The following is a 27500-nucleotide window of genomic DNA, read 5'->3' as shown; positions in this document are numbered from 1 at the left end:
CCTGCCCGTGCGGCAAGTCAATGGCTAGCTGGGACACTCACTCTAAGTGTGCAGTGTGTCTGGGATTAACCCACGCCCGGGCCGCTGTTATCTCTACCGATGAGTGTATCCACTGTGCAGTGTTCCCCAAGAAACTTCTCCGCCGACGGCTAAGTCGCATGGCTAGCCTGTCGGGAGAAGATCCGCTTCTGTGTAAGGCAGCCGAAACGCTGCCATCACAGTCTAACGCGGACATGTCTCCAGGTTTACCGACACCATGCTGGGCGGACTTAGTGCCACATAGCCCTGACATCGGTTTCCCGGTACTGGATGACAAGGGGATTGACAGCTTTACCGCTGCTCGCTATGAGAGAGACTCGGACAATGATGAGGGAGGGTCGCGTGACTCAGACCTCATTTTGTCCACCGATGATGAGGAAGACTCCTCATTATCAATCGGTAGGCGCGGAGCTGGAAAGCCCCCCACGCCTGACGGAGGTAACCAACCCTCCGCCCCGTCTCTCATGGACTGCGACATGCAGGACATGTGCAAGCGAGCAGCGGAAAGGCTGAATATCCCCTGGCCCGTCGCCCAAACCGAAACTGCTATGTCACGCTTTGACGGCAAAAGACTGCAGACGGCGGCTAAGAAGGGGAAACAAGTTATGCCGTTCTTCCCCGAGCTACTCGATGAGATAGCAGTTACGTGGAAAGAACGGCCATTCAGCGAGAAACACCCAATAATCGGGGGTTCTCGACTGGATTGTGAGGGGATGGACTCCCTCGGCCTCCGCCACATCCCACCGGTCGAGCCGGTGGTGGCGCGCCACCTGCACCCGAAGACCCCCGTATCTTCGGCTGCCCCGTCCCTACCCTCCAAGTCGGACCGCTTCCAGGCTAGCCTTACAGACAAGTGCTACAAAGCAGCGGCACTGACAGCGAGGGCTCTCAATGCCTCCGCACTCCTATCAGCCTACCAGGCTGAGCTGGAGGAGGATATGACCGCTAACCCAGACAATATGCCTACCCTATGGGAGGAAATCTGCGTTATAACGGATCACATCCTCCGTCTCCACAAGACGGCCATTCAAGCCACGGGTAAATCCATGGCTCTCATGGTACTGCAGGAGAGGGCGCGTTGGCTCGGTCTCACCAACCTGTCGGCGAAGGAGAGAGAAGAAATTCTCGACACGCCTATCGTACCGCAGGGTCTCTTCGGTGCAGCAGTCACCTCAATGCAGAAGAGATGTGAGGAGAAAAAGAGAGAGGATGAGGCTATGGCGCTGTGCCTTCCGAGAAGAGCGCAGCCCGCAGCGCCCGTGACCCAGCCACGGCTGAACGCGCGCCACAGTGGGAACTGAACAGACTGCATCAATCAATGAACGGACTCCACATTACGTTAACTGAAGTCTGTTAAATTGTTTGGGATTAATGTGAGTTTTCTATTTTCTCTTTCCAGTTTTACCCTTTTTTATCAATAAAACAACATCATTTCTATAACCAGGTCTCGCTGGTTGGGAAGGCATTTAGTTTAACTCAAATCATACTTAATCGGACTCGCGAGTATGACAATGAGGAGAACATAACTGTTTATAACCTGGGCCTGAGGTTGTCTAAAACTCAGGACATTTTTAAGCGTGACCTCAAAACCTACTTATTCAATGTCGCCTTTTGATACTAAGGGAGACATTGGACATTATAGAACTAGGATCACTAGGCCATTACACCATACTCGTGTTTTTGAGATTTGTGTTGACAGGAAAATGGACCCGGGTGCTGATGAGGCACTGTCAGCTCCAAATAGCACCTAGAGCAGTACTGGAACCGGTACAAGGGTGTACCAGGACCACCATCAGGTTGTATTGCTGTCATCTTTATTGTCTCTATTGTGTTGTTGCATCTTAACTGTGCTTAAGTTTCTCTTTTGGCAGGACCTGTGACCATACTGGATGCAGAACGATGCAAATACAACACAAAATTTATGGACAGTGTGTACGCCGATAATATGCAAGGAAGTTTTCCTGGATACATGGTGTACAGGTTTTTGCCCTTGCTTGCTTGCTTTGTGCCGGTGGTCCTGGCCTCCCCTGGGGGACCGCTGGGTACTGGTAAGCAAAATGGCTAGTAGTCGCTCTATTGGTAGAGGGCTGCAAGGGAATTTTTTCCTGGCTACATAGTATACAGGTTTTTTACTTTTGCCTGCTCGCGGCTCTGTCAGTATTGATTGATCGATTGACTGATTGACTGAACATTTTCATTGTGTGAAGCGCATTGAGTTGCATCTTGTAAGAAATGCGCTATACAAATAAAATTTGATTTGATTTGATTTGATTTATTGAGAAACAATTGATAGGCAGGCTGGGATACGTATATAAAGAAATACCACAATGTCTAGATTTATTACATTTTATTGAAAAGTGCAAGAGGTTACATGTAGGCTTCTGGCGTGACACATAGGCTAGCCTAATTTCCGTTCATATGCCTTTTATCAGATAAAATAAAATAGAATAAAACTCTTTGAAAATAAATAGGCTTTAAATGAACTTAACTGCTTTCAGTAGCTCAGTCAGTCCCACATACTGATGACATGCGATGACATTTTTTGCCATGTGAAATGCAACTTGTAGCTGAGAGTGCAGCTTATTGTTAGCCGTTTCATTAGCCTGCTCACAGTGGCCTGACCGCCGATATGTGCTCACTGCACCGACTGTGATCAGTGAGACATTCTCATATTCGTTGCTCCTCTCATGAATCCGTTATACAACTTTAGCGAATTGTATTCAAATTGTGCTTAGAGGGAATTATTTTCACCGGACATTATGACCGAAGAGATTTCAATTTGTCGGACTTCAATAGATTTTACCGGACAAAGACCGGTAATTACCGGTTAACGGAAACCCTGATGCGCAGGCTATCTCTCGCCCGGCCCCTGCTTTCAAGATTCCCAGAGCGGCTAGACAGCAGGCAGCGCCCCAGGCACCCAGAGGTCCCAGGAAACCATGGGCCAGAAAACAGGCTCCCCGGGACAGACCTCAGGCGTCCCCGCCCCCTCCCCCGGCCGCCGCGTCGGCGAGGAAGAAGAAGCGGGTGATCTGACAGCCTCTCCTCGGGAGGAGAGCGAGTCCAGTCGGCCCCCCTCGCTGACCGCTCTGTACCCTCCCAGCTCCGTTCCAGAGCAAGTTCGGTACGACATGTTCCATACAGAGTGCAAGACCACGGTCGGCGTCCGTGTTCACACGCCTTCCGGGGGAAAGCTGAGAGACTGTTCATACTACAAAGTTGTTTGTCACTCAAGCACGTTAATGCACAATGTATTAAAAATGTCCCGACAAGCGCATCCAGGCAGAGTGCCAAGGGCGTAGTTAACAATGTTGAAAAGCATAAAAATAAAAGAGATGTTGAAAAACAAATCTTTCTCTGCCATAACGCAGACCGTGGGACTAGCCCGTCCCGCGGCTGTGATGCAGAAAGCGGCCCGACCGCGCACAGCGCGGGAAGGCACGCTAGGCGGCTGTTGCGCGCCCCGGCCACAAGGGGGCGCCAACAACTCGCATGTGACGGTGTGGCCAGTCAGCCCGCTTTCCACGCATCAACGGAAATGGGCAGACTGCACACAGTCAGACTGGGTGTTGAGGACACTACGAAGGGGCTACAGGCTCCAATTTTGTGTTGCTCCACCCCCATTCAGAGAAATACTGTACTCTCGAGCTCAGGGCGAACGAGCCAATATTCTCCAGGAGGAAATCTCCATTCTAAGGGAGAAAGGAGCTATAACAGTTGTACCTCTCTCGACCCACAGAGGTTTCTACTCAAAGTATTTTCTGGTCCCAAAGAAAGGGGGGGGCATGAGGGCTATTCTAGACCTCCGCGTCTTGAATCAGCATCTCAGAAAATACAAATTCAGGATGTTGACACACTCTTCCCTGCTAAGTTTCATATGAGCAGGGGATTGGTTCACATCAATCGACCTGAAGGACGCTTATTTCCACATTCCGATATATCCTCCACACAGGAAATATCTGAGATTCGCTTTCCAAGGGATAGCGTACGAATATGTGGTCCTTCCCTTCGGCCTGTCACTAAGCCCAAGGGTGTTTGTAAAATGCACTGAGGCAGCAGTGGCCCCTCTCAGACAGAGGGGTATCAGAGTGGCCACATATATCGACGACTGGTTAGTGGCAGCCACCAACCGCGAGGAGGCGGCGCGTCACACAGCGGTCATTTCGAAACACCTAACGAATCTGGGGCTCCGAATAAACATGGAAAAGAGCATGGTGACACCCTCCCAACGCATCGCGTTTATAGGGCTCGCACTGGACTCTATCCGAGCCAAGGCGTTTTTGTCTCCAGAAAGAGTGGAGACGATGCGCGCGACTATAGCGCTGTTTCGCAGGGGCAACATAGTTACCCTCAAACAATGCCAGAGGTTGTTAGGCTTGATGGCCTCCGCTGTGGTGGCCATACCCCTGAAGCGCCTGTACATGAGAGGCATCCAGCGCTGGGTGGCCTCTCTGGGCCTGGACCCCCACCGCGACGGTCACCGTCGTGTGAGGGTCTCCAGGGATTGCTCACTGGCTCTGCACCAGTGGAAGGACCCAGGTTTCATAACACAGGGTGTTTCTATGGGACCTGGCCTGAACAGAAAAGTAATCACCACGGACGCCTCTCTGAGAGGCTGGGGTGATACTTTCGAAGGGAGAACGATAAACGGGGGTTGGGACCCGCGCTTACGTTCTACCCATATAAACGGCCTGGAACTGCTAGCTGTTCACTTGGCTCTGAAACATTTCCTCCTGTGGTTGAGAGGACATCATGTTTTGGTGAGGACAGACAACTCCACGGTCGTTGCCTATGTAAACAGACAGGGGGGACTGAGGTCCCACCAGTTACACACTATGGCACACAGACTGATAGTGTGGAGCAGTGCACACATGCGGTCGCTGAGAGCAACCCATGTACCGGGCATTCTGAACTACGGAGCATATTTGTTGTCCAGGGGCAACCCACTGTACGCAGACTGGAGACTTCACCCCGAAGTAGTGAAACAGATTTGGTCACGATTCGGTCAAGCGACCGTGGACGTTTATGCTACGGCAGAGAACGCCCAGTGTCCCCTGTTCTTCTCTCTGCGCGATCGGGGAGCCCCGCTGGGAGTGGACGCATTAGCGCACGAGTGGCCGAGGACCCTCCTGTATGCGTTCCCACCGGTGGCACTCATTCCCCTGACTCTGGCCAGAGTGAGGGAAGGAGATCTGTCCATGGTGCTGATAGCCCCGCGTTGGCCGGGAAAGCACTGGTTGGCGGAGATTTTTCATCTCCTATCCGGTCCGCCATGGCAACTACCGCTGCGCAGGGACCTGCTGACCCAGGCGCGGGGGGAGATATTCCATCCCCACCCAGAGAGATTGTCTCTGTGGGCCTGGCCCGTGAAGGGATCAACCTTGCACTAGTGGGTCTTCCCCAAGGGGTGATCGACACTATTCAGTGCGCCAGAGCCTCATCAACTAGAAAGTTGTATGGGCATAAGTGGCATGTGTTCGAGACTTGGTGCTCAGAGTCACACGCTGTCCCTTTTCAGTGTTCTGTGACAGTTATTCTCAGGGGTGCACATAACTGGTGCGCCAGTGCGCATGCGTCGCCAAAATGCATGCTGCGCGGCAGATCAGCGGCATGAACGCGCTCTTGCGCACCAACAGCTGGAAGCGCTGGGAGAGGAATGTACTTCCTCAAAATTCAACTGCTGACTGCTGCATCACTGCAAGCCCCACTAAGTAACTATTTGCCGTCCCCTCAGCCCGACGAGTAATCCATCACAACAGTCGACCGACGACGACCACGGCGACTCCCCTCACGAAAACATTCGGAAAGTATCGTAACTCGTACTTTCATTCCGCGTATCGCGTATCACACGGTTATCACGCTGCCACGTGAAAATTCAGTCCCGAACGACTCGTCGCTAAAAGGGACACGTTTCTTTTCTCTGAAGCTTTCAAACGTTCAGACGTTTGTTTTACAGCTTTATTATCGCACCTAGACCCCTGACCCAGGATATGGTTGGGAATTCTATTAGAAAAAAGAAAAAAAAAGACTTTGTTGCACAATCAAAATAATGAGCTATTTAAAGTGATGGCCTACAACATCCTCTACCATGGCTGAAATTGAGGACAGTATTAACAGCAGTCAAGAGAGCAGTGATGATGATGATTAAGCTTGTAGCATAAGTAAATGCTTAGGCTGTAACTTTTTGTTGAAAAGTTGATTTCAGTGTTTACAGAACAGAGCAGTGCTTAAAGAGATGTCAGTTGATTTCATTGTATTTAAAGAACAGACATTCAGTTAGTGCTTAAAGAGATGTCAGTTGATTTCATTGTGTTTAAAGGAGTCTGACAGACTTTCATGCTTAAAGAGCAGTCATTTGATTTTGCATTTGTTTCTTTTGTTTTGCACACAATCTTTATTTATTATTATTATTATTATTATTATTATTATTATTTAATCTTTATTTATGAATAAATGTCGTTTTGCTAATATAAGTTATCCATGTATCCCTTTTTTATCCATCCTGTGGGACGGGTCGTGACTCGCGAGCTCGGGGAGCACCAAGCAGCATCCCTAGGTGCTCCTCTGAGCACTGGCCCCAAAAAGTTATGTGCACCCCTGGTTATTCTGTCATTTCTACAGGACTTGATTGAGAGGGGTAAGGCTTTCTCAACCGTTAAGGTCTATTTGGCAGATATTTCGGCTTGTCATATTGGCCTGGGTGGAAAGTCGATAAGCCAGCACCCGTTGGTGTGCCAGTTTATGAAAGGGGCCCGAAGGAAATTGCCTACGTCTAGGCCGTTAGCTCCTTCATGGGACCTCCCTATGGTACTAGATGCTCTCTCCTGCCCACCGTTCGAACCGCTGGAACAGGTGGAGGTGAAAGTGTTAACGCTAAAGACGGTCCTATTGCTTGCTTTGGCTTCGGCTAAGCGCATAGGTGAAGTCCATGCGCTCTCGGTGCACCGATAGTGTACAAAGTTCTCCCCAGGAGACTCTAGGGTCAGTCTGATGCCTAACCCAGCCTTTATTCCGAAGGTTATAGGCTCTTGCACCCCTATAGAGTTGGCTGCCTTCTATCCCCCGCTTTTTGCCTCGGAAGAGCACAGGCGGTTGCATACTTTATGTCCTGTCCGTGCGCTGCGTGTTTACATAGACAGGACTCAGGGTTGCAGGAAAGGTGACCAGTTGTTTGTATCCTGGGCGAATCCACACACGGGAAAGCCAGTGTCGAAACAGCGCCTTTCCCATTGGGTAGTGGCGGCTATTGCCTTGGCTTACTCTAGTAAGGGTCTACAGCCCCCCGCGGGCTTACGTGCGCACTCTACTAGAGGTTTGGCGACCTCCTGGGCACTCTTTAAAGGGGTGTCTATTCAGGAGGTGTGTGCGGTGGCGTGCTGGGCTTCGCCCCACACGTTCGCTAGATTTTATAGGTTGGATGTTACGGCTCCAACGCTATCACACTCAGTCCTCAGTTTGGGTTCCTCTTAGGACGTAGTTCCTAGAGTGTGAGGGTCCATTCTGGGACAGTTGTCGTTTTACAGGCAGGTCTGGCAATACGGGAGTAAGTATATTCCCATAGTGAGATACGAAACGAATACTATGAAAGAGAACTTTAGGTTATTTACATAACCCCGGTTCTCTGAGTAGTATTCGTGAGTATCTCACCGGACCACCCTCCTTGCTTTAGAAGCGAGAAAGAGGTTACTTGTTTTGAATGACGACAGACGCCGTGTGTACGCCTAATATAGGCGGAGGGTCCCGTCCCTCGTGATACAAGCGTCGCCTGGGCCAGCCAATGGGCTGGCGCAGTGTAATTCAGTTTCTGATGAGGTCACGCAGGGGGCGTTCCCATAGTGAGATACTCACGAATACTACTCAGAGAACCGGGGTTATGTAAATAACCTAAAGTTTGGCATCTGACCAGACTAGTGCAATAGTGCATAGTTCAAAAGCCATAATAGTATGGACATAATATGTACAGTGTGATATATAGAGACAAGGGCGGAGATATGGACAGTTAAGATATGTGCAGTATGCTATGCACAGAACAAGTGCAATGGATATCAATATGTATAGTTAGGGTATATGTACAGGTATATGTACAGGTATATGTACAGGAATATGTACAGGTATATGTACAGGTATATGTACAGGTATACAGGTATATGTACATGTATATGTACAGGTATATGTACAGGTATATGTACAGGTATATGTACAGATATATGTACAGATATATGAACAGATATATGTACAGGTATATGTACAGATATATGTACAGGTATATGTACAGATGAATGAATGAATGGTCTTTATTGTCATTGCTATAGTACAGGTACCAAACAACGACATTTGGGAGGGGGGGCTCCCCTGGTGCTAGGAAAGAAAAAAACTAAAAAAACAAGAAGGGAAAGGAGCTGGTTTGCATAAATAATGGCTATGTACACTATCCACTATACTATACTGTACAGATAAAACACTGTGCTGTACTCTATGCTATGCTATACCTATTCTAACATTTCCTATTTCTCTGCAACCTTATGTACCCTAGGGTTGTCATATTGCACATAGTGTTATTGCACATTCATTTAAAGTGTCGCAGTTTGCAGGCTTGAAATGTACACATTTGTGCCTCAGCACTACACCTGATTTTTCAATCCAGCAGCTGCCATCAATCCGTCCAGACTGTCCAGGGCCCAGAACCTAGGTCTTTGCTGTGTTCAGGACCTGGATGGCCCTGGGGTAGAAGCTGAGCTTCAGTCTGTTTGTCCTTGCGAACATGGTCCTGTACCGCCTGTTCGAGGGCAGCCGAGCAAAGTGTTCGTACCCAGGGTGGGATGGGTCTCTGGAGATCTTGGAGGCCTTCCTGAGGCAGCGTGTGTTGTACAGCTCTTCCAGAGAGGGGAGGGGGGCGACGGTGATCTTCTGGGCCGTTCTCACGACTCTCTGTAGCTCATTCCTCTCTGCGGCTGTGCAGCTGGAGAACCAGTTGCAGATGCAGTAGGTGAGGATGCTCTCCACTGCGCAGCGGTAGAAGGCCACCAGTATCTCCTGTCTGGTGTGGTCCTTCCTGAGGACTCTCAGGAAGAAGAGCCGCTGTTGTGCCTTCTTGATGATGGCTGCTGTCTTGTTCTTCCAGGACAGGTCATCCTGTATGTGCACCCCCAGGAATCGGAGGGTTGAGACTCTCTCCACGCTCCCTCCGTCGATGAGCAGGGGCTGGACCTCTGATTTTTTCCTCCTGAAGTCCACGATGATTTCCTGGGTCTTTGACTGGTTCAGCAGCAGGTTGTTAACCTTGCACAGCTTGCTCAGCTGCTCTACCTCATCCTTGTACGCCGCCTCGTCCCCCCCCGAGATGCAGCCCACCACGGTGGTGTCGTCTGCAAACTTTACGATGGAGTTGCTGGGGTGGACGGGGGTGAAGTCGTAGGTGTAGAGGTTGTAGAGGATGGGGCTTAGCACGCAGCCCTGGGGGGACCCAGTGATGAGTCTGAGGGCTGTGGAGGTGTGGGAGCCCACCCGCACCCTCTGGGGGCGGTCGGACAGGAAGTCCTTGATCCATGCACATATAGAGTGTGATAGTCCCAGGTCTAATAGTTTGGTCACTAGCCTGTCTGGAAGGATGGTGTTGAAGGGAGAGCTGAAGTCCACAAAGAGCAGTCTCGCGTAGCTGTTTCCCCTCTCCAGGTGGGATAGAGTGGAGTGGAGAGTCGTCGCGATGGCGTCCTCTGTGGACCTGTGGGCTCTGTAGGCGAACTGGTATGGATCCAGGTTGGGCGGGAGGCGTGTGACTATGTGGGCCCGGACTAGTTTCTCGAAGCACTTCATGATGATTGGTGTGAGTGCCACCGGGCGGTAGTCGTTTAGGCAGCTCACCGTGCTTTTCTTCGGGACTGGGATGATAGTTGAGGTTTTCAGGCAGGGTGGGATGGTGGCCTGGGACAGGGACTGGTTGAAGATGTTGGTGAAAACCCCGGCCAGCTGGTCGGCGCAGTCCCTCAGCACCCGTCCCAGGACGCCATCCGGCCCTGAGGCTTTCCTGGGGTCCACCGCCTTCAGCACGCGTCTCACTTCATGCTCTGTGAGGGTGAGGCTGCTGAGAGCTGGAGAGAGTGGTGTTTGTGTTGTGGTTACCTCCGTTCGCCCCTCGTCGAACCGGGCGTAGAAGGAGTTCAGCTTTTCCGCCAGCAGGGGGTCGTCCTCTGCGGCTGTGAGCCTGTTGGCTCTGAAGTTTGTCATGTGCTGAACCCCCTGCCACACCCGTCTGGAGTCGTTGCTCAGGAAGCATTCCTCAATCTTCTCTCTGTGGTCTGCCTTGGCCTCAGCTATATGTACAGGTATATGTACAGTTCTCTCCCCCTGATTGAGCTACTGAAGGAAGCAAGTCTGTCTGTCCTAGGGGTAGAGCACGGTGCTAGTAGCAACACTTAGTTTGGGAAGCCCTCCACTCCTCTTGGGACCATTAAAAATGCATCCCCTCTCTGTGGTGTGAGCTGCTTCGGATAAAAGCGGTCTGCTAAATGGAATATATTATATATTTATGCTGCTTATATCTTCTTTCTTCCCCAGACCCTGCCCCTGCCCCAGACCCAGCCCCAGACCCAGACGCTGCCCCTGCTCCTGCCCCAGACCCTGCCCCTGCCCTAGACCCAGACCCTGCCCCTACCCCTGCCCCAGACCCTGCCCCTGCCCCTGCCCTTGCCCCAGACCCAGACCCAGACCCAGACGCTGCCCCTACAGACCCTGCCCCTGCTCTGGGGCTCAGCTCTGCGATCCTGCTGACACTAACACTGTGTCCTGTCACTGTGAATGATAAGTGTGCCTCAGCCAGGAGGCTACTTTAATCACTGTCCTGAGTGCTACACGATGCTAGCCAAACAACCTCTTTCCTGATCAACAGGCTACGCTATGCTACACAATGCTATAACCTCTTTCCTGATCAACAGGCTACGCTATGCTACACGATGCTAGCCAAACAACCTCTTTCCTGGCACCAGACTACGCGATGCTACACTATGAAAAGATGGCATGCCACTGCATGGGGTAGGGGGGGGTTGAGGAATTGGTGTATTTGTGCCAATTGGTGCATACATGAGGGGGGCCTGTGATTCATCCAGCCCAAAATACCGGACATCCCGGCTAATATGGGACGGTTGGCAACCCTATACGCTAGTGTCCCTATATGCTCAAACAACCTCTGTTCTGACACCCGCCCGCCCGCCCGCCCGCCCGCCCGCCTGCCTGCCTGCCTGTCTATTTGTCTCTCTCTCTCTCTTTCTTTCTTTCTTTCTTTCTTTCTTTTTTTCTTTCTATCTATCTATCTATCTTTCTTTCCTGGCAGTGGGCCTAATGCTACGCTATGCTACGCTGCGCTATGCTGCACTAGGGAAACAGCTCCCTGTGATTAGGAGAAGAAGTTGTATCGAACTGGCAACAAGCTCGGGATGTCCTCTACATCACATCTGACAGGCTCTCAGCATATTTGTGTTATGAATTATGTTCCGTATCCATCAAAGGGGGGAGAACTGCTGAGGCGGCATTATCGGGTGGAGGCACACCACCAACAACAGCACAGACGGAGGAGAGTTTGATGGAAATGCGAGTGCACTTGATGTAGACATCAATAAACGCTTGTTTCATCCCATCAAGTGTTTGTTAGGTGTGTTAGGATCAAGAGGAGAGATAGTCAAAGCCACAGAGACATTCCCCCGGCATCCATCTTAAAAGCAGGTTGGTTGATAATAAGAGGGAGTGTAGAGAGAGAGAGAGCTGAAGGATGCTACTCCTCCAGGCGTGTGAAGAGAAGTGTTTAGACAAACAAACATAAACATAAAGATCAGGCGTGAGCAGGCGTGCACACGTACACGCACACGCACACACACACACACACACACACAAACACGCACACGCGCACGCACACGCACAAACACACACACACACACACACACACACACACACTCCTCCTCTCCTGGGATGTGTGTGTGTGAGAACCTCGTCGTTGTCATAAACACACAACAACATCCGTATGTAGTTCATCAGCAGGTTGTGCTAATTACATGAAGTAATTCTGAGAGATCTGCTAGCGTAGCGGAGGAATCTCTCTCCGCTAGCCCTGGGGACTGTCATCATGAGTGGAGGGGGAGAAATACACAGGGGATGGTTTAACCTTCCTACACACGAACACACACACACACACACACACACACACGCTACATTTACATTTTCACCATTTAGCAGTTTTCCTCTGCAATTCCACAGAGATGGTGCGATGCCAAGCCACTAAATGCTGCAAACAGCATCAGGAGGGACAAGAGAGACAGATATGAGACAGACAGGTATGAGACAGGTATGAGACAGACAGGTATGAGACAGGTATGAGACAGGTATGAGACAGAGACAGGTATGAGACAGGTATGAGACAGGTATGAGACAGGTATGAGAGAGACAGGTATGAGACAGGTATGAGACAGACAGTTATGAGACAGGTATGAGACAGGTATGCGACAGAGACAGGTATGAGACAGGTATGAGACAGGTATGAGAGAGACAGGTATGAGACAGTTATGAGACAGGTTTGAGACAGGTATGAGAGAGACAGGTATGAGACAGGTATGAGACAGAGACAGGTATGAGACAGGTATGAGACAGAGACAGGTATGAGACATGTATGAGACAGGTATGCGACAGACAGGTATGAGACATGTTTGAGACAGAGACAGGTATGAGACAGGTATGAGAGAGAGACAGGTATGAGACATGTATGAGACAGGTATGAGACAGACAGGTATGAGACAGGTATGAGACAGAGACAGGTATGAGACAGGTATGAGACAGGAATGTGACAGACAGGTATGAGACAGGTATGAGACAGAGACAGGTATGAGACAGACAGGTATGAGACAGGTATGAGACAGATACATGTTTGAGACAGGTATGAGACAGGTATGAGACAGACAGGTATTAGACAGGTATGAGACAGAGACAGGTATGAGACAGGTATGAGACAGGAATGACAGACAGGTATGAGACAGAGACATGTATGAGACAGGTATGAGACAGAGACAGGTATGAGACAGGAATGTTACTGACAGGTATGAGACAGGTATTAGACAGGTATGAGACAGGAATGAGACAGGTATGAGACAGGTGTGAGACATACAGGTATGAGACAGGTATGAGACAGGTATGAGACAGGTATGAGACAAAAATGAGACAGGTATGAGACAGGAATGAGACAGGTATGAGACAGGAATGAGACAGAGACATGAGATGGCACTTTTAGGGAGATCAAGGCTGCATTTACACCGCAGGTCGTTATACCTAGTTCAAATTGTTCTGCCTATATCCGATTTTTTTTCTACTTTGTAAAATTATCCATATCCGATACCTGTGCTTACATTTACTTACTTGCGTAAAACTTGAAACAACCCGCATGCGTACATGAGGGTTTGGTCACCGGAAAAAAAAGTAAACTTACAGCCAGTAGGATCTGCAGGGAGCTGTGGGCCACCTCGACATACTAGGTAGTGTACTAGGTAGTGTACTAGGTAGTGTACTAGGTAGGGTACTAGGTAGGGTACTAGGTAGGGTACTAGGTAGTGTACCAGGTAGTGTACTAGGTATGGTACTAGGTAGGGTACTAGGTAGTGTACTAAGTAGGGTACTAGGTAGTGTACCAGGTAGTGTACTAGGTATGGTACTAGGTAGGGTACTAGGTAGTGTACTAGGTATGGTACTAGGTAGGGTACTAGGTAATGTACCAGGTAGTGTACTAGGTATGGTACTAGGTAGGGTACTAGGTAGTGTACTAAGTAGGGTACTAGGTAGTGTACCAGGTAGTGTACTAGGTAAGGTACTAGGTAGGGTACTAAGTAGGGTACTAGGTAGGGTACTAGGTAGGATACTAGGTAGTGTACTAGGTAGGGTACTATGTAGGGTACTAGATAGGGTACTAGGTAGGGTACTAGGTAGGGTACTAGGTAGGGTACTAGGTAGTGTACCAGGTAGTGTACTAGGTAAGGTACTAGGTAGGGTACTAAGTAGGGTACTAGGTAGGGTACTAGGTAGGATACTAGGTAGTGTACTAGGTAGGGTACTATGTAGGGTACTATGTAGGGTACTAGGTAGGGTACTAGGTAGGGTACTAGGTAGTGTACTAGTTAGGGTACTAAGTAGTGTACTAGGTAGGGTACTAGGTAGGGTACTAGGTAGTGTACTAGGTAGGGTACAAGGTAGGGTACTAGGTAGTGTACTAGGTAGGGTACTAGGGTACTTACAGCCAGTAGTATCTGCAGGGCGCTGTGGGCCACCTCTAGATACTAGGTAGGGTACTAGGTAGGGTACTAGGTAGGGTACTAGGTAGTGTACTAGGTAGGGTACTAGAGTACTTACAGCCAGTAGTATCTGCAGGGCGCTGTGGGCCACCTCTAGGTACTGGTACTCCAGTAGACAGCCGGAAATGCTGATGTAGCGGTGGTCCTCGGGGGCCCAGGAGGGGGGCGGGGCCACCGGGGTCACCCGGCACCCGGGGCCGTTCTCCATCCACCAGGAGCGGTGCATTGAGATGTTGAAGGTCATCACCAGGTCTGTGTCCTGCATGGGGGGGGGGGGGGGAGGGAGAGTTAGGTAGGGTACTAGTTAGTGTACTAGGTAGGGTACTAGGTAGTGTACTAGGTAGTGTACTAGGTAGTGTACTAGGTAGTAGTAGCAGGAGCGGTGCATGGAGATGTTGAAGGTCATCACCAGGTCTGTGTCCTGCAGGGGGGGGGGGGGGGAGAGTTAGTGGCGTGTGGATGAAGACGGGACTAAAGGACTTTACACTGAGCTGGTCTCCAAGGTGCTGCTGGTGTCTGGGATAAAGCACTGGCTTTACTGCTGCCGAGGCGGAGAGAGAGAGAGAAAGAGAGAGAGAGAGACTGAGAGAGAGAGAGAGAGAGAGAGAGAGAGACTGAGAGAGAGAGAGAGACAGACAAAGAGAGACTGAGAGAGAGAGAGAGAGAGAGAGAGAGAGAGACTGAGAGAGAGAGAGAGAGAGAGAGAGAGAGAGAGAGAGAGAGAGAGGGTAGTGTGTGTCTGTGCAGTCCAGTGTGTGTCGTCCGTCCGTGTGTGTGCGTGTGTGTGTGTGTGTGTGTGTGTGGTCGTGTCGTGGTGTTTAGCAGCGCAGGTCAGACAGAGGGAAGGCAGTATTGTAATAAGGCTAAAATGTGCTGCTGCTACAAACAGCAGCCAGCCACTCCAGCACTCCAGCTCCCTCCCTCCCTCCCTCCCTCCACTCTCTCTCTTTTTCTCTCTCTCCATCAATATCTCACTCATTCCAGCTCTCCCTCCCTGACTCCACTCCAACTCTCCCTCTCTCTCTCTCTCTCTCTCTCTCTATCCCCCTGTCTCTCTCTCCCTCCAGCTCTCCCTCCCTGACTCCTCTCTCTCTCTCTCTCTCTCCCCCTCCCTCTCACTCACTCCAGCTCTCCCTCCCTGACTCCTCTCTCTCTCTCTCTCCCACTCCCTCTCACTCACTCCAGCTCTCCCTCCCTGACTCCTCTCTCTCTCGCTCTCTCCCTCCCTCTCACTCACTCCAGCTCTCCCTCCCTGACTCCTCTCTCTCCTCTCTCTCCCTCTCATCCGTCACCCAGCGCTGCGTCCAGGAGAGTGGATTAAACACCCTGTGTACTCTTCAGCTCCCAGTAATGAGCCCATTCCTGACACCAGTTCAACTCCGTCACGACTATAGGCAGAAGAAACAACTTTCTACTGTGCCACAAGCGCTCCCCGAGGACCTCACTGGAAAAAATAAGTGTTTCTGGACCAACCGCTCACCAACTCTCCAAGCTTTTATATTAATGAACGACGTTTCCACTCCTACACGGGTAGGATGCTGATGGAGAGAGAGAAATAGAGAGGAGAGTGGAGGGAGGGAGAGAGAGAAAGAGAGAGGAGAGTGGAGGGAGGGAGGGAGGGAATGAGAGCTGGAGTGGCTGGCTGCTGTTTCACCCTTTCAGCGTTAGCTGGATGCCAGCAGCACATTTTAGCCTGATTACAATACTGCTGTTGACCTGCGCTGCTAAACCACCACGACACAGCCACACGGCCACACACATACACACACACACACACACACACACACACACTATGCTGCTTCATCTAGCCTGGCTCAATGGTAATGCTGTTAGCTTTCTCTGCCTGCCTCTCTCTCTCTCTCTCTTTCTCTCTCTCTCTCTCTCTCCCTCTCTCCCTCTGTCTCTCTCTCTCCCTCTCTCCCTCTCTCTCTCACTCTCTCTCCCTCCAGCTCTCCCTCTCTGACTACTCTCTCTCTCTCTCTCCCCCCCTCCCTCTCACTCACTCAAGCTCTCCCTCCCTGACTCCTCTTCTCTCCTCTCTCTCCCTCTCATCAGTCACCCAGCGCTGCGTCCAGGAGAGTGGATTAAACACCCTGTGTACTCTTCAGCTCCCAGTAATGAGCCCATTCCTGACACCAGTTCAACTCCGTCACGACTATAGGCGGAAGAAACAACTTTCTACTGCGCCACAAGCGCTCCCCCGAGGACCTGCCCCGTGTCGGAGTGGAAACGTTCATTAATATAAAAGCTTTGAGAGTTGGTGAGAGGTTATTCCGGAAACAATTATTTAACCGGTGCAGTTCCCGGACGGCATCTCGGAGGGCGATGAGGAGAGAGAGAAGCTGAGCCAATCAGAACCAGAGGAGAGAGAGAGGCCTGAGCCAATAGACACACATACACACACACACACACACACACACATTCTCTCTCTCTCTCCTAACCTGGGCGTACGCTGCCTCTCCTGACAGCGTGGGCCGTCTCTCAGACCAAAAGCAGCATTACCCATGATGCCTAGCACTCACAAGGCGTGAGCGTGGAGCGATGCTCTTGTCCTGAAGCAGCCACCCCCCCACACACACCCCCCCCCCCACACACACACAAACACACACACACACATACTCACTAGCAGTATTCATATCATGCTCATCTCTCAGCTCTCAGCTCTATAAACTCTCCGGCAGAGTGGAGGGCTCTGACATTTCACACTCCAGCTCAAGTGCTGTTTAAGTCAGACTGCTGCCTTCAGGTACTGCCTGCTCTGCCCCCCCTCCTCCTCCTCCTCCTCCTCCCCCCCTCCTCCTCCTCCCCCTCCTCCTCCACCCTCCACCTCCTCCTCCTCCTCTACCTTCCCCCTCCTCCCCCTCCTCCTCCACCCTCCACCTCCTCCTCCTCCTCTACCTCCACCTCCTTCACCTCCTCCTCCTGCCCTTCCTCCTCCACCCTCTACCTCCTCCTCTACCTCCTCCTCCTCCCCCTCCGCCTCCTCCTCCTCTTCCTCCTATTCCTCCTCCTCCTCCTCCTCGCTGGTCAGAGAAGAGGCTAGTTTAGCATAAAGCCTTGGAGGCCCAGGCAGACATTCAGTGAGAGAGCCATTGTGTGTGTGTGTGTGTGTGTGTGTGTGTGTGTGTGTGTGTGTGTGTGTGTGTGTGTGTGTGTGTGTCAGAGGAGGCTGGTGGAGGTGGGAGCCGGAGGACACAGGCCTCATTGGAATGCAGAGTAGAGGGGCTGTATGTCCCTGGTCTGGGGGAGTGTGTGTGTGACTGTGTGCGTGCGTTAGACTGGGACATGCTCTGTCACCACCATGACACACACATATGAGACACACACACACACACACAGGCACACAGACATATACAGGTACAGGTACATGTACAGGTACCATACAACGAAATTTGGGAGGGGGGGCTCATTCCGCCCCGTGTGTTACAATGATCCCCATCCTCCGATTTCTACCTCCGCCAGCCTCCCCCGGCGTCCTGCACACACAGTAGGTGGGGTGTTAAATCACACACGCCTCGTAGGGTTAACGCTGCCATGACAACGGGTACAGGATGCCCTGGCAGGAGACACATCTGACGGCCTCTACATAAGAAAGGCAACTCAGACGAGATTAACAAAGAAGAGGGAGGGAGGGAGAGACAGAGAAAGAGAGAGACAGAGAGAGAGAGCGAGAGAGAGAGAGAGAGAGAGACAGAGAAAGAGAGAGACAGAGAGAGAGAGAGAAAGAGAGAGTGGGTGAGTGAGAGGGGGAGTGAGAGAGAGAGAGACAGATAAAGAGAGAGAAAGAGAGATTTTAGATTTCAAATTGTCTTTATTCACCTTTCAAAACATACAGGTTATTTCATTTACTTCATAAGAAAAGCAAAACCACCAAAATCAAAAAGGACCACATTTCAAAATATAGAAAAGAAAAAACAAACTTAAAAATGAAGCACCAGCAGCCCTTGTTGCAAAGAACATAAAACTTCCCCAATACCCCAAATATTCATAAAAGCATCTAAGTTATCTGTCAACTGGTAAAATACAAACTCCAGCCTGAGGCGTGCTGCCAGCAATCCACACATCATCAGGAGTGGGTCTACTGACCCCTAACCCTGGATACAATTCTTTCTAGTTTTCCATATGGCCAGTTTCGCCGCTCCTGATAAATAATTTAATAAAACATGTAAAAAACAGCACCACACCCGCCCCCCGCTCTTCCTGTCCTCCCTGCCCACTCGTACCTGCCTCTACCTCCGCCCCCCCCGCCCTGCTCTGCGCAGCGCCCGGCTCTCCGCCGGCCGCCGGCCGCTGCCTATGAGGACAGGCGGAGCACTTGTGTCCAATATCGCCACATTCAAAACACTTCATGCTCCCAGAGTTAGCGTATACCATATAAAAGCTGTTTCCATGCTTAACTCTAAAGGACACCTCCAAGGACTGCGTGGGGGGATTTAAAAACATGAAAACCTGTCTCCTTAAGGACTGGACATGTCTTAACTTTTCATGTTTACACCCAAGTCCAACTGTCTTAAACCCGCTGGCCAGTTTACCGAAACTGAGAAGTTCTCTCTCCAACTCTTTGTTTGGTATGAACGGTGGAACCCCCGAGATAGTTACTTTTGTCGTCGGTTTGGCCAACGGGGAAACAATCACAAATAAACCATTGATAGATATGCCGTTCTCGAATAACTTAAAAACAAAGCGCTCCTCCTTCAAGAACACCACCACCGCTTTGTTCATCCTGGAGGCAAACTTGATATTCTCGTAGCCCACCAGATCACCAACTATTACCAGAACAGTCTCCACTGAGACACCAGCGTCAGCCTCGATTCTTACCCCATGCTTGAGCAAGACTGAGACTCCCTGGGACTGGGACGCCATCGCCACCAAACTCCCACACCCAAACCCCCACGCACAAAACACAAAAACACCTAACTAACCATACACTGAAAAGTAAATTAAGAAAGAAACACTAAGGAAAGAAATCGCTCTCACAACGCGCATGAAGCACGCACGCCCTCACACACTCACCGAAACTCCCAGCATGCAGCAGAGAGAGAGACAGAGAGAGACAGATAAAGAGAGAGAGAGAGAGAGAGACAGATAAAGATAAAGAGAGAGAGAGAGAGAACACTCAAACACTGTGTGTCTACATTCCACCTGATGCTGACGTCAACGCAGCAGTAGACACACTGGCAGAGCAATTGATGAGTGTGGAACGAAATTACCCGGACAGTTTTGTTGTTGTTATGGGGGACTTTAACCAGGCTAATCTTAGCCGGGCGCTCCCCAAATACAGGCAGCAAGTCACGTGTCCCACCCGGGGGGTGAACACTCTGGATCATTGCTACTGTACAGCTCGTCAAGCCTACCATTCTGTCCCCCGTGCTGCGCTGGGCTACAGTGACCATATACTCATACACCTGATCCCTCGCTACAGGCAGAGGTTAAAACTCTCTAAGCCTGTTGTACGGCGCTTCAGGGTGTGGTCCAGTGAGGCATGCGAGCGACTCTGCGCCTGGTTGGAGAGGGCAGGCTGTGACCAGGACTTGGTGGAGTGGGCGGGGCCAGAGGCTGGTAACAATCTGGATGTATATACAGACACTGTGACATCATTTATCAGCTTTGGCGAGGAGGTGTGTGTCCCCCTCCGCTCCAGGAAGTCTTTTAACAACGACAAGCCCTGGTTTTCATCCCAACTCAGGCGTCTGAGGTCGAAGAAGGAGGTGGCTAGGCGCAGTGGGGACGTGGACCGGGTCAAGAAGGCCAAGTACAGGTTCGCCAAAGCGGTGAAGGAGGCGAAGCATCGCTTTTCGGAGAAGCTGCAGCAACAGCTCTCTGAGGGGGATTCCGCCTCCGTCTGGAAAGGCCTCAAGACCATCACCAACTACAAACCCAAGTCCCCGCTGATGTCCGACAACCGTCCCTCTTGCTAACGAGCTGAACGAGTTCTACTGCAGGTTTGAGAAAGAGAGGTTCCCGCCCACCCCCGCCCTCTCCCTCCACGGCTACAACCACCACCCCCGTCCCCCAGTGGGGCCAATGTCCCTCCTGCTGAGGAAATTCAGGCTGCCGAGGTCCATGATGGTCCAGTTTTACACGGCCATCATAGAGTCCATCCTCACCCACTCCATCATCACCTGGTTCCCTGCTGCAACAGCCAAGGACAAGGCCAAGTTGCAGAGTGTTATACGTACAGCGGAGAGGGTGATCGGCTGTCCCTTGCCCTCCCTCAACTCCCTGCACGACACCAGGGCTCTGAGGAGGGCAAGGAAGATCATGGCCGACCCCTCCCACCCCGGCCACGGCCTCCTCACCCTGCTTCCCTCTGGGAGAAGGTTGCGGCTGCCTAAAACTGCAAAGGCCCGTCACAGGCTCAGTTTTTTCCCCTCAGCCGCCAGGCTGATAAATTACTCTGGCTTCCCCCTACCCCCCGCCCCCAAGTCTGCTCAGGACTGAATATGCACTGGACCTTTGAAAAACTCTGCACTGCACTTTATATACATAATATAGCACTATTCAATGCACTGTCTGTCCTGTGTTGTCCTGTTTTTGCATTTGTTTTTGTTCATGTATACATGTGAAAAAAGTATAAAAACACTTACTGTAATGCTAAAACAAATTCCTATATGTGTCAAGCATAATGGCAATAAACGTTATCTGAATCTGAATCTGAATCTGAAACAGAAAGCCTCCAGTTTGTCTCTCTTCTATCTGTCCTCAGTAGAGGGTTAGGGTCCTCAGTAGAGGGTTAGGGTCTCAGTAGAGGGTTAGGGTCTCAGTAGAGGGTTAGGGTCCTCAGTAGAGGGTTAGGGTCTCAGTAGAGGGTTAGGGTAGTAACCCCTCAGTAGAGGGTTAGGGTCTCAGTAGAGGGTTAGGGTCCTCAGTAGAGGGTTAGGGTCTCAGTAGAGGGTTAGGGTAGTAACCCCTCAGTAGAGGGTTAGGGTCCTCAGTAGAGGGTTAGGGTCTCAGTAGAGGGTTAGAGTCTCAGTAGAGGGTTAGGGTCTCAGTAGAGGGTTAGGGTAATAACCCCTCAGTAGAGGGTTAGGGTCCTCAGTAGAGGGTTAGGGTCTCAGTAGAGGGTTAGGGTCTCAGTAGAGGGTTAGGGTCTCAGTAGAGGGTTAGGGTCTCAGTAGAGGGTTAGGGTAATAACCCCTCAGTAGAGGGTTAGGGTCCTCAGTAGAGGGTTAGGGTCTCAGTAGAGGGTTAGGGTCCTCAGTAGAGGGTTAGGGTAGTAACCCCTCAGGAGAGGAAGCGTGGTGGTGGTGGTTGAAAAACGGTGTCGCACCCTCACGTGTCAGGACTCATCAAACTCAAGCAAGGAGTAATCACTTCCTTATATCCATATTGTCCTTAGATTGGGCGAGACCCAATTTCAAAATAAAAGTCTTACAGATATCCATCTTATGGATAGATTGGCCAAAGTACCACTTTCAAAGTACCATTCAAGAAAGGTTTTTCATGAATAATAATATAACGCTTTTTGCCTCCAACAGATGGAGAAACGAAGGCCATGGAAATGAAATGGGAGGCAGAGGCAGGGAAGAGAGAGAGAGAAATAGATAGAGAAGAGAGAAAGAGAGAGAGAGATAGATAGAGAGAGAGACAGAGAGGTGGGAAGAGAGAGAGAGAGAGAGAACAAGTGACCCTCAAATGTTCTCTGCTCAGCTGCTGTCAAGGAGGCTGAACAAAGCAGTTTTATTAAGTCTCTGGATGCGACGCCATGTTGAACAAATGACTGATCCAAAGAGAGATGGAGAGAGAGAGAGATGGAGAGAGAGAGAGACAGAGAGAGAGAGAGAGAGAGAGAGAGACAGAGAGAGAGAGACAGAGAGACAGAGAGAGAGAGATGGAGAGAGAGACAGAGAGAGAGAGAGAGATGGAGAGATGGAGAGATGGAGAGAGAGAGAGAGATGGAGATAGAGAGAGAGAGAGACAGAGAGAGAGAGATGGAGAGAGAGAGAGACAGAGAGAGAGAGAGAGCATTATTTCATGCTACATTAATGTCACCATGGATTCTGAAGCATGATGGGTAATGAGGAAGGAAGAGAGCCCAGCTTGAGCTCGAGGGACAGCTAAGACTATAACACACACACACACACACACACACACACACACACACACACACACACACATACACGCACGCACGCACACACGCACACACACACACACACAGTCACTCACTGACCTACTTTGACACTCACAGCCTCAATTTCCAAAACTTCCCTCCAAAACTTCTCCTCTGGCATTTCAGAAACGATGATGTCAAACAATTACAGTTCCTCTGGCCAGACAGTGGCGGACTCAGGGACCGCCCCCCTGGTGCCCCCCTGGTGAAAAACGTCGCAATTAAGTGCCCTTTTGAGTGGCAAAAATGCCCTTTTGAGTGGCGAGAATGAGAGGGTGTGCCCTATTAGTGCCCCTCCAATGGTCTAAACATGACCATGTGCCCACATAGTTAAAAACATCACGCTAATGTGATCTACTGGGATTTTCACACACAACCATCTCTAGTGTTTCCAGAGGATCGTCAGAAAAAGACAAAAATATCCAGTGAGCGGCAGTTCTCTGGGCGAAAAAGTGGTGGTGGTGTAATGGTGTGGGGGTGGGGGTGTGTAATGGTGTGGGGGATATTTTCTTGGAACAAATCTGCAGCAATTGTGTGATGCTAGAATGTCAATATGGACCAAAATCTCAGAGGAATGTTTTCAGCACCTTGTTGAATCTCTGCCACAAAGAATTAAGGCAGTTCTGAAGGCAAAAGAGGGGGTCCAACCCAGTAATAGCAAGGTGTATCAGTGCAAGTGGCCGGTGAGTGTATGTTAGTGCAAATAACTAATTTGACTACTATTGATTTGCTAATGATGTATAATTTATATTAAAAGCCTTAATGTCGAGCCCTGGTATAAGTGTTCTCCAGTGCCTTAAAGTTTGTGGTGTCGCAGCAAAAAAAAGCGCCAATTCTTCCAGGGCGCTGTGCGCACATTTCATTACCCATCTGAGCTAAGCCCCGGATCTCCTACAATCCTAAATCCGCCCCTGGCCTAGACTACATAATGTTCATATTAATCAAGGATGAGGACTATTTCACCATACGGAGCATCATAACTCTTTGCTGGCTGATGGGGTCCCATGTTGTGCACTTGGTGCCCTTTTTTTATTTTCGCCCCTGCCCTTCAAACAGCCTGAGTCCGCCACTGAAGGTGTGTGTATGTGTGTGTCTGTGTGTGTGTACGTGTGTGTGTGTGTGTGTGTGCACACCAGAGAGATAGCAGCTGGCCAAGACATTCAACCCTGTCTACCCCCTCCCCTCCTCCTCCCCTCCTCCCTCCCCCCCCCCCACTCAGACCAATGTTGTGTGTAGTTGTGTGTCTGGGGACGTGAGGCGGAGGACAAACACACATCAGGGGGACGGTTAATAACCGCTGTCTCCGTACAATACCGGCAGGAAGCCAGGGGTGTGCAGGGTCTGGAGGGTGTGCAGGGTGTGGAGGGTGTGGAGGGTGTCAGGCTTAGAGGGTGTCAGTGGAGGGTGTGGAGGGTGTCAGGCTTAGAGGGTGTCAGTGGAGGGTGTCAGTGGAGGGTGTCAGGCTTAGAGGGTGTCAGTGGAGGGTGTCAGTGGAGGGTGTCGTATGCGTAGGAAACACATCTGTGCGTCTGTGGTGTTTTTAACGAGGCAGCAGCAACAGTAACGATCAACACTCCTTCCTGTGTGTGTGTTAGGGTTGTATGTTAGTCAGGGTTGTGTGTGTGTGTTAGGGTTGTGTGTGTGTTAGGGTTGTATGTAAGTTAGGGCTGTGTGTGTTAGGGTTGTATGTTAGTTAGGGTTGTGTGTGTGTAAGTTAGGGTTGTGTGTATGTTAGTTAGGGTTGTGTGTGTTAGGGTTGTGTGTGTGTGTTAGGGTTGTATGGTAGTTAGGGTTGAGTGTGTAAGTTAGGGCTGTGTGTTGGGATGTGCTGTGCAGTTGTTTTCCTTGTAAATAATGGATTGTTCCTGGCTTTAGATGAAATAAATTCAAAGCATAGCATTCCAGCATCTAAAGCCAGAAACAAGCATAGCAAATATGTAATGCAATGCTCAAATGCTATGCTAAAATGCTATTGTTTTTAATGCTAAAGAATGCCTTCAGTACAGGGACAGACATAGCCAGCGTGACTTAAAACACACAAACACACACACACACACACACACACACACACTCTGTTTCTTTCTCTCTCTCTCTCTCTCTCTCTCTCTCTCTCTCTCTCTCTCTCTCTCTCTCTCTCTCTCTCTCTCTCTCTCTCTCTCTCTCTCTCTCTCTCTCTCTCTCTCTCTCTCTCTCACACACACACACACACACACACACACACTCACTCTCTTTCTCACACACACACACACACACACACACAATAAGAGAAAGCCCTGAACTCTCTAACGTTTGTGTGGCGTGTGTGGTCATGCAGGTCCTGGTAATTGTGTCTCTGTGGTCACGCTGTGTCATGTTCATTATGACCAGACACGTTTTCACGTTTTCCTTCTGTCTGCCCTTCATGGCTTCCCTGAGTAAGCAAGGCTTTAACGCAACATTAGCCTTCCATGTCTGTGTGAAAGGTCTAGGTCTCAACATTAGCTTTCTATGTGCTATCTATCTACCTATCTATCTACACCACGCCTCTGTAAACATGTTAACACCACGCCTCTCTGTAAACATGTTAACACCACGCCTGTCTGTAAACATGTTAACACCACGCCTCTGTAAACATGTTAACAACACACCTCTCTGTAAACATGTTAACACCACGCCTCTGTAAACATGTTAACAACACGCCTCTCTGTAAACATGTTAACACCACGCCTCTGTAAACATGTTAACACCATGCCTCTCTGTAAACATGTTAACACCACGCCTCTGTAAACAAGTTAACACCACAAGTCTCTGTAAACATGTTAACATGCCTCTGTAAACATGTTAACACCACGCCTCTGTAAACATGTTAACACCAGGCCTCTCTGTAAACATGTTAACACCATGCCTCTGTAAACATGTTAACACCACACCTCTCTGTAAACATGTTAACACCACACCTCTCTGTAAACATGTTAACACCACGCCTCTGTAAACATGTTAACACCACGCCTCTGTAAACATGTTAACACCACACCTCTCTGTAAACATGTTAACACCACGCCTCTCTGTAAACATGTTAACACCACGCCTCTGTAAACATGTTAACACCACGCCTCTGTAAACATGTTAACACCACGCCTCTCTGTAAACATGTTAACACCAGGCCTCTCTGTAAACATGTTAACACTACGCCTCTCTGTAAACATGTTAACACCATGCCTCTCTGTAAACATGTTAACACCACGCCTCTCTGTAAACATGTTAACACCACGCCTCTGTACACATGTTAACACCACGCCTCTCTGTAAACATGTTAACACCACGCCTCTGTAAACATGTTAACACCAGGCCTCTCTGTAAACATGTTAACACCATGCCTCTCTGTAAACATGTTAACACCACGCCTCTCTGTAAACATGTTAACACCACGCCTCTCTGTAAACACGCTTCCGGTCACACTTCTTCTATTGTGCTATCCATCTTCCAGCTGCCGAACAACATGTAAACCCTCCCCCCTCCCTTTCACCCTCCCTCCCTCCCCCTCTTTCTCCATCCCTCCCCCCCGTTCTCCCTCCCTCTCTCCCCCCTCTTCCTCCATCCCTCCCCATTTCCCTCTCCCTCCCTCCCTCCATCCGTACAGTGCATTCTGTTCAGAAGACCATGAAATTAGCTAATTTAGCCTGAATGAAAGTACTGAGATTAAAATAACAAATTAAAATAACGCCACACAGTCGCAAACCCAGCCCTAATCTGACAGCTCAAACACACTTCCTGTTTGTCTGCAGCCGTCTGGTGTCTGGGAGCCGAGAGGAAAAAGAAAATGGCCGCCCTTGTCTGTCAGACAGACAGTCTGTCAACAGCAGATGGTCCAGATTGTTTACATAGATGAATATGGATGAGACGGACTCTGGATGTGCAGCTCTGGAATGTCCTCTTCTCCCAAGAGAGGAGGAGCAGGAGGAGGGGAGGAAGAGCAGGAGGAGGGGAGGAAGAGGAGGAGAGGAAGAGGAGGAGAGGAGGAGCAGGAGGAGGGGAGGAAGAGGAGAAGAGGAAGAGGAGGGGAGGAAGAGGAGGAGTAGGAGGAGGGAAGGAAGAGGAGGAGCAGGAGGAGGGGAGGAAGAGGAGGGGAGGAAGAGGAGGAGAGGAAGAGGAGGAGAGGAGGAGCAGACACACAAACACGCAGACACACACACACACACACATACACACACACATGTGTATGTGTGTTGTGTGTGTACACGCGGGCGCATGTGTGTGTGTATGTGTGTATGTGTGTGTGTGTGTGTACGCGTGGGCGCATGTGTGTGTATGTGTGTAGCTGTGTGTGTGTTCGTGGCTGTGTGTGTGTGCGTGGTTGTGTGTGTGTGTGTGTCATACCCTTGTCTGTGCGTGTGTGCGTGTGTGCGTGTGCGTGTGTGCGTGTGTGTGTGTGCGTGTGTGTGTGTGTGCGTGTCAGCGACGCAGTGTGACAGTCAACGAGGTGAGGAGAAAATAAATATGTTTCTATCTGAACCCTAACCCTAACCCTAACCCTAACCCATATGAACATTATCAACATCATCAACCCTTCATCCTCATATGAACATTATCAACCCTTCATCCTCATATGAACATTATCAACATAACCCTTCATCCTCATATTAACATTATCAACATCATCAACCCTTCATCCTCATATGAATATTATCAACCCTTCATCCTCATATGAACATTATCAACATCATCAACCCTTCATCCTCATATGAACATTATCAACCCTTCATCCTCATATGAACATTATCAACATCATCAACCCTTCATCCTCATATGAACATTATCAACATCATCAACCCTTCATCCTCATATGAACATTATCAACCCGTCATCCTCATATGAACATTATCAACATCATCAACCCTTCATCCTCATATGAACATTATCAACATCATCAACCCTTCATACTCATATGAACATTATCAACATCATCAACCCTTCATCCTCATATGAACATTATCAATCCAACTCAAAAGTGGGAAACGCCAACTTTTGTAAAACGGTGTGAAATTGCCTCTGTG

At 49.9% G+C, this 27500-nt stretch overlaps 1 protein-coding gene across 2 annotated transcripts in view; it reads right to left on the bottom strand.

Annotated features, from left to right (window-relative positions):
- The window catches only part of nkain2 (sodium/potassium transporting ATPase interacting 2), a gene marked incomplete at both ends in the record, with an annotated part of 482660 nt that overhangs the window by 104588 nt on the left and 350572 nt on the right, over positions 1–27500 (bottom strand). Inside the window, one exon of one of the 2 annotated variants that reach the window (XM_080533246.1) lies at positions 14416–14616. The exons of the other annotated variant lie outside the window; for it this stretch is intronic. Within the exon in view, the coding sequence (XP_080389372.1) occupies positions 14416–14616 (201 nt within the window). The remainder of the gene's footprint in view (positions 1–14415; positions 14617–27500) is intronic. 2 annotated transcript variants of the gene reach the window in all.

Source organism: Nansenia antarctica (assembly GCF_963989245.1).
Source record: "Nansenia antarctica genome assembly, chromosome: 6".
NCBI lineage: Eukaryota > Metazoa > Chordata > Actinopteri > Argentiniformes > Microstomatidae > Nansenia > Nansenia antarctica.
The sequence above is the reverse complement of the archived record's forward strand: the minus strand, read 5'-3'. Positions and strand labels throughout refer to the sequence as shown.